The sequence below is a fragment of the Hippoglossus hippoglossus genome, chromosome 1 (assembly GCF_009819705.1).
Source record: "Hippoglossus hippoglossus isolate fHipHip1 chromosome 1, fHipHip1.pri, whole genome shotgun sequence".
Taxonomy (NCBI): Eukaryota; Metazoa; Chordata; class Actinopteri; order Pleuronectiformes; family Pleuronectidae; genus Hippoglossus; species Hippoglossus hippoglossus.
In genome coordinates, this window is record NC_047151.1 from 12,660,418 (window position 1) to 12,674,239 (window position 13,822).

Genomic DNA, 13,822 nt, shown 5'->3' on the forward strand with positions numbered 1-13,822 from the left:
CAGGACATGACGTATGAATTGCGCTGCGGAAACCACGTTTTTGTTAAGAGCACGTTGATATTGGCGTCGACCCTTATCACCAAATTTTCTGCAATCTCGTTGCCTTTCCAAGTTGACATCTTTGTCTACTTCTTCTTTGTGTATAGCACCTCTTTTTCATCCTGAGATATTTGTATTATTTGGGGTACATTTTTTTTGTTTTGCATCCATTGCGTCATCAACATGGCGAGTGAGTGGGCGTCGCTCACTCACCAATAATTTTTCCGGAAAAGTTCCTGCTGTATTCTCTCATGGACTCCCTCGGACATTGTCCGGACATTTTACTAGGGGGCTGGCAGGGAAAGTTCTGGAAAATGTCCAGAAAGCCTCTTCCTCCGAAGACGGTTCTTTAAAGGGCAGAGTAGTGTCCCAAGACACAATTTATAGGGCCCTGAAATTATTATACAGTATTAGCAATTCAACATTATTAATTTCTGTAAATATGTCTTCAAGAAGTGATATTGTCTGGGTTTACACTACCATTTCAGGCGATACTCAATGCGTCATGAAGACAATGATATCTGACATGGTTTGAACCAGGGTCTTTTCTCATAGATGGGTTTAGTTTTGCTTGTAATCACCAAACATGTTTGTGTTACACTGACCTTTGTCAGGATTGCCAGGAAAGCTGATTTATTCTCATTACTTAAGCACTTGCACATACGCACACACTCGTGCTTTCACACGGTCAAATACACACGTCATCCTGATCTGTGAGCTGGTCAAACGTCAGGGGTGGTGACCCGTGAGGGAGAGGTTAGATATTATATCCTTTCATATTCCTTGAATGGATTTAGATCCATAATTTAACAGGCTTTTGATAGATTGATACATCCTCCCTTATTCTGAACATTACTTATATATATATTCCTTGTTACTTATGATGTGAATATACAACATGTGCAAAAACAACCTTTACCGTTCTGCAGGAGTTTTTTTGATGATGTTTTAAAATGTTGATGAAAAGGAAAAACATCTCAACACTTCCAGTATATATTTCCACTGTATCCATAGTTTGTTTATGTGCTGTTTTCACTCAGTGGCTTAGCTCAGCTTAGCTCAGCTCAGTTACTGAAGGTGTTTCTCTTGCTGGGGATTATTAGAGCCCACCATCTCGAGAAGTCTGGAGGGGGCAAAGAAAACACCTCATGGAGTTAAGTAAGTGGAAAAGCTCAGCTCAAGCTGACAGCACATTATGGGTTTATTGTACCTGAGCCATTCCAATGAAGAGAGCAAGGCAAGTGCACTGTTCATCAAATGGTTTTCAGACCACAACGTAACACTCACGTCACATTTGTGTCAATAGAAAACATTCTTATCCTCAGTTTTTGTTCCTTTTCAGAATATTTGCTGCATTAAAGAGACAAATGGGAACTTTGATTATCAGACTAGAAGATTTCAATGGGAGAAATGTTTCCTTGGTTAACTTCAGTTGTCAGTTTGGTTTAAACGTGGTGGTGTCATGAATCTGTCTTACACTTTCAAAGTTTGATTTGGACATTATAACCATAGTTAATCCACCCCACAATGTCCTCATGGATGTGATTAAGGAAAGTTGGAGCAATCAATCCTCTCGGTTTACAAGATTAAGTGTGTGTGTGTGTGGTGTGTGTGCGTATGTGCGTCAACTGCAGTTCCTTACTATCTTCGGTGATGCCTGTAGGTGCTTTTAAAACACAGTTTTTTTCTCTCTTTTCTTTTACATGATATCTTTACATCAGTTTGAGGCAATGTCTGAAAATGTTGTACAAACTTTCACTTTGACTCAAAGATGAACTGATTAGAGTTTGGTGCCTGGAGATCAAAGGTCAAGGTCACAATGACCTCATGCTAATGTGTTTCAGTTGTCAAAGGTAATGGTTACAGTGACCTTTTATATGAAAAAGTATGCAGAAAAATATATACAGAACTGCACTGGTTGGTGGAGGCATACAGAAGCATCACCAGGAGATCCACTGAATATTGTACTTCTGAAGAAGTACGATATTTATAATATTTATAATTCATAATGTAATGTTTGCAGAAAACATCCTGTTGATTTGTTGATACAAACAACTGAGTATGTGAACAGAACACAGTCTGGATTACCTACTTTCTACTGGCACGGCTGTTGTCTTTATTGTGTCTGTAAATCTCACTTTCCCCATTAACAGATTAGCCTAATGCCATTGTACGGGTTAGAAAGGCCACTGCTACAGAGTTTAGTGGAAGGGATTAGTTTTTTCTTTCTTCTAAACAAAGACAATTGTTGCAAAGATTAGATTTGTCGGTTGGCGCTTCCAGTCTGTAAGCCTGAACAACCACTTTAAATTTGTAATCATTTAATTTTCTAAGTTCACAAGTGTATTTAGAGTGACTCAAAATCCACGTTTTAAAAGCTGCACTAGGCACATTGTTCTTGTATTTAATGATGGATGTGTTTCAAGGTGTAGCATGCAATAAACCAATCACAGTATTAACTCTTATTCCCTTTAAAAGCCAGGTGAGCTGACACCTTTCCAGATTGCTATTTTAAAAGGCATTTTCCAGATAGTGAAACGGAATGGATCTGCTCATCTGTTAAAGCTCGGGTTGGCAATCCTGGAAGAGATAGCAGGAGCAGGCTAAACTTTGAAAAAATGCATTGGTAGGTAGCATCCAATTCATTCCACCCTGCCCTCCCATTGGCCCTCTTGTCAAAGCTATGCCCCGAAAACAGATGAACTCACACTGCCTGTCAACTTCTAGAAGCTGACTTTTCTGTGACTGGCTCGCTAACTTATACATGAGAGCTGGACAGGTAAAACAGAAATACATGTCAGTCTGATACTACCAAAGATATTTGTGTTGCGCTTAGTGCCGCGTTGTGCATTGTGTAGTTTATGCCCTTAAAGGTTCATCCTTTCTCACCTTTGAAAGAGTTGTATTATCATATAATGGTCAATTTTAATGGACATTATATCAAACATTGGCAATGACGAAAAGTATATTTTGTTAGCCTTCTGTATTTTTGTCTTGATGTCATCGAGACATCTATTATCTTCTTCATAAACCGACCCCAGCTGCTCTCATCTGCAAGGTATGACATGAGGTGACTCTCAGATTGACGCACCTTGTCGTGAGAGTCAGAAATCCCACCGCCCAGCTCTCCTTAGCACCAACCAGCTCACAGATCTGAACATAAAGTTTTCTTAAAGCATCTGACAAAATAAATGCCTTTCTTAAGTTTGTGGCAATTTTATAGAATAATAATTGCATTGTAGGTTTTGACACAACAAACAGTTATACCTTATTGTTACATCACTGAGACTAGTGGTTGGTTTAAAAGGTTAACGGCCTCTGAATTCATACTACAGTGATCAAATAACAGATATCAATTTTAATCTTTAAAAAAAAAAAGCCACAATCTTGGTTGAACATGCGAACAAGTTAAAATCATTCGGTGATCATCGAGGTTTAGTGAGACAAACTATTACTGACAACACAGATATTAGTCAGGAGAAACTACTCATCAAACTATTATTCAGGTATCCAAAAAACATGTAATGAACTACAGTACTATTGTAAAAGATACAATTGTTCTGCACTGTCTTGCATTTCCACTGACTGAGTGGATATATGTAAAAAATAAAACGCTGAAAAGTAATCCGTAGCTACTCTGGAAGAAGTCCTGCTTTGGCTAACTAGCTGCAGCAGCAAGTGATTCTCCACTGCTCTTAAGGTTTAGTACAGATACATGCGACCTGGGCATCAGTTTATACACCAGGAATAACCAGAGGAAGCACATGGGAGGCACAACTAAGGGTTTAAGTGGATTATCCTTAACTGTTGAGTAAAGGAGACCCTGTGGTTCCAGCATACATGACTCAAACAGCAGCTGTGAATGGCATCATTATAATTCACAGATCGAAAGAATAATTACAGTACAATAAACTTGAGTTTCTATATCCTTAAAACTCTACAGAAACATAGGTTTCATAGCTGTGAATTCTGGATTTGATTGAAAGTCCTTTGTTGTTGTCTCTTGGTCGACACTCTGTGTGAGTGGTTGGAAATGTGAGCTGACAAGAGGCTGAGCTGTTGTTACCTGGTAATATGTGACTTTATTATGTTAAAGAATGTATTATCTTTACATTAAAGTATTGTAATCTATAAATAAACATCCTGAAGTAACATTCCAAAAGTTAATCATTACTAACAGGTCGTGACAGGCTCACAGAAGTGCCCCCCCCTGTTTCTGCCCTTTCAATATTTTCCATCTCTGCCAATAGAGAGTGACGACTAGCACATTAGGGACGTGTCAGCCTGTGTGTCTGGGGCGTGTGGGTGCACTGCTGAGCCATGCTCTTCTTCGTTTGCAGGAGTTTAATGTCTTCACAGATTAGCCATCTGTCTCAGACCAGGCCAAGCCTCCAAACTCAGCCCTGACGTCACTCTAATCTGCTCACCTTTACTGCCTGACCCAGGGCTCGTATCGCACCTCTACCCAAGAGTGTATGTCTTCATGTGCGAGCACGGACAACATCAAGCTTCATGTAAACGACATCAAGACAGACTATTCCCAGAACCTGTAATCACTGTGATGATCCTGGGATGATCACCCTACATTAATTAATTAGCAATTGATACGGTTTGCCCAGGTCAGGTTTATTTCTCTAAGCGATGGTCACCATGAGTGACTTAACAGTATCTAAAATAATCGTTTCATGTAACACAATGCTTTGTAAAAATGTGGTGGAGTAGAAAGTTCAGATATTTGCTGATATATGTAGTGGAATAAAAGTCAAAAGTACCTGAAAATAAATCTACTTAACTAAATTACAGACACATGAAAAATGTACTTAAGTACAGTAACTAAGTAAATGTACTTTGTTACTTCCCACCACTGGTTTAAGAAAAACAATTCTTTAATTTGAAGCAAACATAGCTGAACAGCAGTGCTGACAGCTCACATAGAGGTTACCCAGAAGCCCTGTGTCACCGGTAAGCAGGATGTATAATTTGATCTCCAGCACACATCAGAGATTATGTGTGTCAAGCATGTGTCCAGTGCTCGGTCAAACATGTAAGTCAGTTTGCAGGATGTTTTCTATTGGCTATAAAATAATTAATTGATAATAATACATTTTATTTCATGGAGCCTTTACATAAAGAAGAACTCCTTCAGCTTCCTCTCTGGACTAAAACCAACCTGTCCTCTTTTTTTAACTTTGTTTTAAATGTAATGAATGTGATAATATGATAATGTACTGCTTGTTTTTCTCCCTCCAGGTGGGTCCAGCAGGGTCTCAGTTTGGTCTCCTCGCCTGCCTGTTCGTCGAATTGTTTCAAGGTTGGCAGATGCTGGAGAAGCCGTGGAAGGCCTTTTACAAGCTGTTGGGTATTGTCCTCTTTCTCTTCATGTGCGGCCTCCTGCCGTGGATTGATAACATCGCCCACATCTTCGGCTTCATCAGTGGCTTGCTGCTCTCCTTCGCCTTCCTGCCCTACATCACCTTCGGGACTTTGGACATGTACCGGAAACGCATCCTCATCGTCGTCTCAATGCTGGCCTACATTGGGCTCTTCTCATCCCTCATCGTTTGGTTTTACATTTACCCCATTAACTGGCACTGGCTGGAGCATCTCACCTGCCTGCCCTTCACAAGCAAGTTCTGTGAAAAGTACGACATAGACCATGACATTAACGATGTGGTGCACTAGTCATAAGGCTCTTGGTGCTGTCTAATACAGGCCCACTAGTTTCTAGCCAATATCCAGGGCAGTTGATTATTCTGAACACATTGCAATCATGTTTTTTACTCTCATTAAAAGACCAGGTCCAAGTCCACGAGAAGGGAAACTGAATCAGTCTCCTCTTGTCAGCCTGCTGATGTGCTTACTTCTGTAAATTTTTTAACCTTAGTCAAGTCTAGCATTTCAATTTACTAATGAGCTTGAAGATTCCCGGAACCAGACGACAGGAAAAGATAGGGTGTCAACGCTGCATGGAGCTGGGTGGACCGATAGGAAAAGATCAATAGGATGGACAGACTTTTTTCCTGCATCCATCCATCCGTTATCTATCATGTAAGGATACATCAATCGAAAAAAGCCAAAGGAAAGAAGAAGACATGGTCATCTCAGGTCAGCTTTTCCGTTAATTCTATGGACGGCAAGAAAGTTTGATAAAGGAAGAGCGATGTCATAGGTACGTTTCCTGTTTCCCGGTGAATTTAAATATATCAGTTTCCTCCCTCCAGTGACTCTAGTTATCATCACCACATTAACACATTTGACATGGCCTTGGATGGAGAGATTGAATTAGTCCAGTGTGTCTCAAGGAACGGAAACAGCTCAACACTAGAGAACCACAGCACTTCGGCTGGTACATCTCCATCACTTCATACATGATCAATGTGAAGACAGAGACTATAACACTTTGAAGACCGTCAGTCACTGCTGCTGCCCCTCCTCGTTTCAAACAGAGTCAAAGCTGTTTTTTATTCCATCTTTTTGTACGTATGCACTCGGCATGTCAATATTCAAGGGAGTAGTGAAACACTGTGCTACATGTAACAAGTATTAACTGTTGGGCTGGAAATATCAGTGGTCAACTGAGGCAAGATTTCTATCTAAACCCACTAGTTGCCTTAAACAGACTCTGACATTTTAGAGATGTCTGGTTGTTCTTCAGCATACAGCTCGTGATCGGCCTCCTGAATGACGATGAACACGTTTCTGACCCGAACCTACCAAAGCTACTTCACATGCTGCTTGTGTTTGCATGTTGTTGTTCCACAGTCACTTAGTTTGTTTATGTACGTCACCAACACCAACCAAACATTTTCAGTCTAGCTCTTCTCTAAATGCAGTGGTGCCTCAAGCATTTTGTAGATTTATTCTGAAAAGGTCTGAAAGTAGTATTTATTCTATAGGAGCAGTTACCTAAACCAGGTGATTTTTGTTGGATCAGAGCAGGTTTTTCTGCTGTATTTTTTCACTTAGTGAAAACAAACTGTCACAATCGTAACCAGAAGTTAGCGAGCGAGTCAAAAGTTGTCTTCTCGCAGTTGTCAGTCAGTGCACGTTCACCTGTTTTGGGGGCGTATCTTTGAAGAGAGGGGAGATGGGATGCATCATTTGCATTTTTTTCAAAGCGACTCCTGCTCTTGCTAGCTTTTCCCGGATTACCAACAATAGCTTTAATAAGGACATTTTTCTTGTCCCTATAAACATCCACTTTTTCCTCCAGATTTTCTGTCTGAACCCGACACCCAACTTGTTTAGGTTGTGGTCCATAACCCGTGAGTTGGATTTAGGGGCTGACTCACTCATAATCTGGTGTTGAAAACATGAGTTTGTTGGACAATTTAAATATCTTTAACTACTTTTAACACCACTGTGTTCTGACGGTAAAGGTCAAACTGTTTTAAGCCATATGAGTCTGCGCTCATACAGTAAGTCTGACAATGATATGCACTTCTTTCTGTGCCTTTTGACATGTGAGCGTGGGAATGTAATGTTTGCAACAACTCACAGCTTCAATCACAACAGTACTCAGCAGTTACACTACTGTGCCTGCGTCTGCATTGGGACCAAATCATTTCACCCCTTCCTCTATTTTAATGGAATAAAAAGGGAAATTTAATTGTTAAATGAAGTTCAGGGCATGGTGAAGGTACTCTTCTGTTTTGCTTCAATTTTTTTATGTGAAAATCTATGTGTGCTAAAGCGGTCATGTCAAAATAAAAGCCCCCCTGGTAATGAGGTATGTGTGTCTCTGTGTGAAGCTTAATTTTGTCCATCATCCGTTTCTCTACCCTTTTTAACTATTGATCCACACCAGTGAGAGCTTTAATACTAAAAGAGAATTTAAATATGTGAAAGTTTTGTCTTATGTATCTGTTAAACTATAACATGAAACCCTTATTCATAACATAAAAAGTAAGATCATGTGATATGATGAAAAGTTGTTTTCAACTGTAAAGAAATCCTTAAACTGCTCCAAAATAAAAATGGAAAACTGGAACATCAGCATTTCCACAATGACAGTGCAAACCGCATCTGCTGATGAAGACCATGTTATGGAACTGAAAGATCTAGAACAGCTAGTAATGGATCTTGTGGATCTCTACAATGATTGGAATAGCTACTGTTCTGCCAGTAGATAGTAAATAAAAAGACCTAAGAGCAGATGTGCTAAAAAATAAAATCTTTATTATTTTCAGAGCAAAACATTGATAGAAAATCAAAGTCTTGATTCAAGACTGGGAGGCAGAGGTGGTGACGAGAGGAAACTAAAGGAGAGATAATATATTTTCATATATTTAGGATATTGAAACACAATATTACATTCTATTACAGGCTATATTTTGTTCTATAAAATACATGAAAGCACATTACATGCTGTACAACCCATGCTTTTCACTTCAATTCTTCCACTGTTCAAGTTCTTCACTCACGCTCCTGCTGATATCCCTCCATCTGTTTCCATGGTAACTGAAGGTGGATGGGTTACTTTGGCATGTTACTGTGTAGTTGTAAAATCACTATGCATGCTTTAAAAGGCATAATGTTAGAACAATCTATAATGAAAACATTAATAATGGATATATACCAGTTTTACTGTCTAAAAATGATCCTTGTGGCTTCATGAGTCGGAGACCATGTTATAGACTGGTTAAATAACAAGAATAAAAAACAAGGCAGCTCGTTCTAGTGAATATGATGATAAATGTCCAGCATTTATCATAACAAAGAAAATTGTTTCATATAAAAACATGCTGAGAACTGAAATCAGGGTTTATATTCCTGCTCTAATGATTTGGTTTATATGTCCTAAATAGACTAAAAAGCAAAGAAAGATTTTGTTTTGTTATTTTCCGAAGACTTTTCCAGACAGCTGTTGCCGGCAGTTGGATGGCAGCTCTCTGTTCTCGGCTCTGTGCAGACTCCCAGTGAGAAGACACACCACACCGTGTGCTGAACAAGTCTCTCTCACAGTGACGTTCACAAACACAACCACTGTGTCCACCGCTCACGAACAACATGGCTGCTCAAACATCCCCTCGTCCTGTTCCCGCGGGGATAACCACAGGTGAATCCACGAAACATCACGTATGTCCTCAACAACCACTGTTACGTCTCATGAAGGCGTGGCCCCTGACCGGGTACAACATCTCGATGAACGTGAGGGGCCCCACTGTGATCTTACTGGGGCCCTGCACCTTGAAACCCGACTTCTGGTAGAAGGGAACCAGGAAGTCCTCGCACATGAGCACGGCACGGCGGACGTAGGGCAGGCACCTGAGGTACTGCAGGTAGCGCCACATCAGGATGGAGCCTTTGCCCTGCTGACGGAAGGTCCGGTGGACGGCCAGGACGTGGATGTGCACGGTGGGGCCGTGAGGCTTATGGAGAGTCAGGGCCTCCTGAAATGTAGATAAGGAGAGCAGAGTTGTGAGATTATTTATATATGGTACTGTTGTGTTATTTGTTGAACTTGAAAAGAAATGTTTAAAGCGATAGTTCACCCAAAAATGAAAATTCACTCATTATCTACTCGCGACTTTGCCGACGGAGGGGTGGGTGAAGTGTTTGACTTCACAAAACACTTAAAGTCCTTTGTGATCCGGTGACACCACAGAAGCAGTATGGAGGCAGAATTGGTCATTTACTTCAATTGTATTGGATTCGGCTGCAACACTGTTTACCCCTGAAACTCCAAAAGTGTTTTGTGGACTCAAACATTTCACCCACCCCTCCATCGTGAGTAGTAAGGTAGTGGTGAGTAGATAATGATAATAGATAATAAGAATTTGCAATGATTCCTACTTTATCCAACCCTTGTGAAAAGAAAAGCAATTGAGGCTTGATATTTTACAGTTTGACCAAACTTAAAGGATTAATAACTATATATAAAAGAAAACACAAATACGACAAAATATGTAGAGCTTGAGTTAAGAAATTACATCACATATTTTTATGTACAATTTTAATATACTCATTGTTTATTCTGTAAAATAAAAGTTTTCATCTCATAAACACTGATATTGATATGTCTGTGAAAAGCTAATATCAGCCGATATCAGCAAATTGATATGTGGGTCAGGTTCTCTGACATATTACGAAGTCCTTTAATAATGAAGCTGGTTGAGATCATCTGAACTACTTTAATATAATATATATATTTATAATATATATATATTTAATATAATGCAACATTGCTCAGTTACTTGAAGTGGAGTAAAATATGATATAACACTGAAATGTCACGGACAGGGATAAGAATAGAATACAGTATAAGACACATTTCCAAGTTGTACTTGAGGACTTGAGTAAATATGTGTAGTTACAGACCCCCGGCTGTTTGAGAGTTTGTATTTGTCTCAAAGAAAGACCATCTAACTCTTACAATCAGAGGCAACATATATTGCTTTACCTAAATGATAAAAGTTAATTTCATTGGCATTTAACACATCCTTGTTTAGTTTTGTATACGTGGACGTTTTTTTCTTTCTACTGCAGCTTCACTTTCTCCATAAGGTTTATGGTGGCTATTCTTCTCAGACTTCTCACTGACTAAGTTTGCCAGACATTTACTTTTAATAAATGACACTTAATATAATTTTTTTTCTCACACTTCTATAATTGCATGTCGGGCCTCAAGGGCGCACCACCCTGCATTTTATTGCATGTTGTGTGAGATAAAATCTTTGAAAAGTTTTGTACAGTTTGTACTTTTGTGACCTGACTTGTTGCACCCTGTTGCAAAAAACAGCTCGAGCCTTTTAGTTTAACCTTTTCAAAACCACTCCTGAAGTGATATTTGAATCACAGGCCCTAATGTTAAACTTATAGAATTTCCGAATATATTCTACCATAGAAATGCACTTAAAACTCTGCTGTTAATCTCTTTTGAACCGTGTCTTGTATTTTCCGTGGCCAGTCAGCCTGCAGGTAAATCACTAGGTGTCCTCACCGTGGTAAGCCTCTCCTGGTCCCACAGAGAGCCGATGACAAAAGCCACCAGACGTCCCTCCTCGAACCAGCCAAGAGACAGCTCTGGACACAGGGTGAGGAAGTGACGCACCTCATCCAGGTGGAGGGGGCACTCACCGGACACTGAGATGAAGGCTGCGTGGAGGAGGAGGAGGAGGAGGAGGAGGAGAGTCAGTGATCACTACCTCAACTAAATGCCTGGAAGTGAGCAGGATGTTTTCTACTGTACTATCAAATATATTACCTTTTCATAAGGGAAGAAGGTAAATCACCAATCTAACTTAATGGTGGTTGTGGGCCACACAACAAGTAAATGGAAAATGTGAAGAAATGTTCACTGGTAAAGAGAGAATCATCTGGAAATGTAATTTGTGTTCATGACATAATGGATTGACCCATTACCAGAGAGTTGGGGTTATTCATTTTAAATCAAACATGTTCTGAGGCTGCTGATACATGACACTGAATGAGTGAATGAGTGTATGAGTGAATGAATGAATGAATGAATGAATATGAATGAATCTTCCCTGTGTGCGTAGTTGCGCACAACACCTGTCCTAAAGTAAACGTGGAAGTCATATCAAGTGATAAATAACAGGGCAAAATAAAATCCAAACCGTTTTCTTACCTTCTCTCTCTATCTCGAACACGCTGATCGCATCCTCCGGGCTGAGGGAGCGGAACTCGCTGGCCGGTAGCGTGTGGCGGCGGCCCCGCGACACCGAAGAGGGCATGTGGAGAGGCCTCATGAACGGCAACGCGCTGACCACTGACATGGTCTTCTTGTCAAAACGCCTTTTAAAGTGAATTAAAAGCGCAGATACTGAGATTTAAATCTTTAACTTTCTGCTGGTCTGTCCTATAAGTAAAAACGTCTGCTCCTCCAACAGCTTGACTCGTGCGTAACTGGCTCCGCAGCGCGTAAAGACTGAGCGCAGAGAGACGCACGTCCAGTATTTATAGCCTCGGTGCGCGCAGGGGCTGGCTGGGTTATAATCCTGGAGCGATCTGACCACACCATGCACGCCACTCACCCGTGAGCAGGTTAAACAACAATCCACATATTTAGCTGGGGTCAGGCGGGGTGTTTGTGTGTTGAGGATGATCCTCGTCACGCCTCATCAGACCCACAGCAAATTAAGTTTTTACTAATCATGTGTTGGATTTCCCACAACAACAAATCACCAGGTTATTATCATGAGCCTGATTCCAGGTACCTGATAGCACTGAATAAAAGGACTCACCTGGAACCAGTCATGCTCAGATAGTATGAATTATTGTGATTGATTAACTATAATAATGTCAGTATCGATTAATAGTGTTGCTTATGTGTGTGTGTGTGTGTGTGTGTGTGTGTGTGTGTGTGTGTGTGTGTGTGTGTGTGTGTGTGTGTGTGTGTGTGTGTGTGTGTGTGTGTGTGTGTGTGTGTGTAGTTCGTTTGTCACCTCTTCAGTGTTTAAATAAACTATGTTAAGAATATCAGAGTGTTTTGATCCATGGACATAAGAACATTTATTTCTCCCACTTTTATAATCTCACACAACAGCAGCAGAACTGTTTTAAGGATTGAGTCAGCGCCAACTGATTGAGTCAGCGCCAACTGATTGAGTCAGCGCCAACTGATACTAAGAGCAGGTAAACTTTGTGTAAGGGTCACAAGACTGGAAATAATCTCCATCTCAGATAAACACGAAAGCTTTTCAAAAGTGCAAAGCCTTTCCTGCATGGTGCACACTTTCATTTCGGTCAGGAATCCCAATAAGTCAGCCAATCCGTTTGCCCCAAAGAAAGTAAGTGTTCATATATACAGTAAATCATCAGACCTTCAATAAACTGACCAAACCACAAATAGTTAATGTGTTTATCTCAAAGAAAGAAACATTTTTTCCACATGGATCATTGCTCATTATCATAATCACATTGGGAGCAAACCATAATTTTCTTTAATGAAATATCCAAATAAGAAACTTTCAGTCTGCTCATGTTGCTTTACAGTCTATCATGACTGGAGAAGATTGGCTCGGGTCTAAATGATCATCAGTGTCTCCCATGTGTGTGACACCTCTTTCTCCTCCTGAGATATTTGTATTCTTCCAGTATTGCGTCCAGTCCCATGTTAAACATGTCATCAACAACATCTTGCTTGCTGAGAATATTCCTGCTGTATTCTCACAAGGGTTTACCTGGACCTTTTCCGAACAGGGGCTGGCAGAATAAGTTATGGATTTATTCTGGAGCAACTGACTCAAACATTTATGTTCTCACATAAAGCCCCTCTGGAAAGTCTAAGGGAAGGTGTGTAAGCAGCTAATGATTTCTGTAACAGCTAACCTGCAAGTTGATTTGCAACCAGATGTTAAACAGCTTTTAAAGAGTCTCAGTACACATCCTAGTGAACACTTGACTTTTTCTCTTTTGTTTTTAGGTTATTATATCAATGCTAATCTTTATTTATTTATTCAATAAAAATGCATTACTTATGTAATTATTAGGGCCCAAGCACCTCCGGTGGGAGGCCCTATTGTATTTTGAAGGATTTGTATTTCCCTTTTGGGGCTTTTTCAGGGCCTAGACATGCTCAAATTGTTACTAAAGTTTGCAGGGAATTCAAAACCCCAAAAAGTAATTGTATTCTGGAGTAATTTGAAATGGGCGTGGAAAAATGGCTCAACAGCGCCATCTAAGGCCCTCAGTTAGCTTTCACCGATCTTCACAAAAATCGTAGCCCAGGTGTATCATGACAAGACAGACAAAAAGGGTCAGAGCTGCATTGGGAAAAAAGCAACAGGAAGCCCGCCATTTTGACTTTAGTGGCCATATT

The 13,822-nt window shown here is 40.2% G+C and overlaps 2 protein-coding genes across 3 annotated transcripts in view; one reads left to right on the plus strand and one right to left on the minus strand.

Moving 5' to 3' along the window:
• Positions 1–7,767, plus strand: part of LOC117763098 (inactive rhomboid protein 2-like) — a 28,682-nt gene extending 20,915 nt beyond the window's left edge. The window contains exon 19 of one of the 2 annotated variants that reach the window (XM_034587998.1): positions 5,290–7,767. In XM_034587998.1, the coding sequence (XP_034443889.1) occupies positions 5,290–5,721 (432 nt within the window). In that variant the 3' untranslated portion in view covers positions 5,722–7,767. The other variant, XM_034588006.1, reaches the window with a different exon arrangement.
• A 482-nt stretch (positions 7,768–8,249) lies between these two features.
• Positions 8,250–11,959, minus strand: aanat1 (arylalkylamine N-acetyltransferase 1). The gene is made up of 3 exons (XM_034588018.1): positions 11,630–11,959; positions 10,982–11,136; positions 8,250–9,431 (listed from the first exon to the last, which is right to left on the minus strand). Exons 1-3 carry the CDS (start codon positions 11,775–11,777, stop codon positions 9,126–9,128), a joined length of 609 nt encoding a protein of 202 aa, XP_034443909.1. The 5' UTR covers positions 11,778–11,959; the 3' UTR covers positions 8,250–9,125.
• Between the last annotated feature and the right edge of the window lie 1,863 nt (positions 11,960–13,822).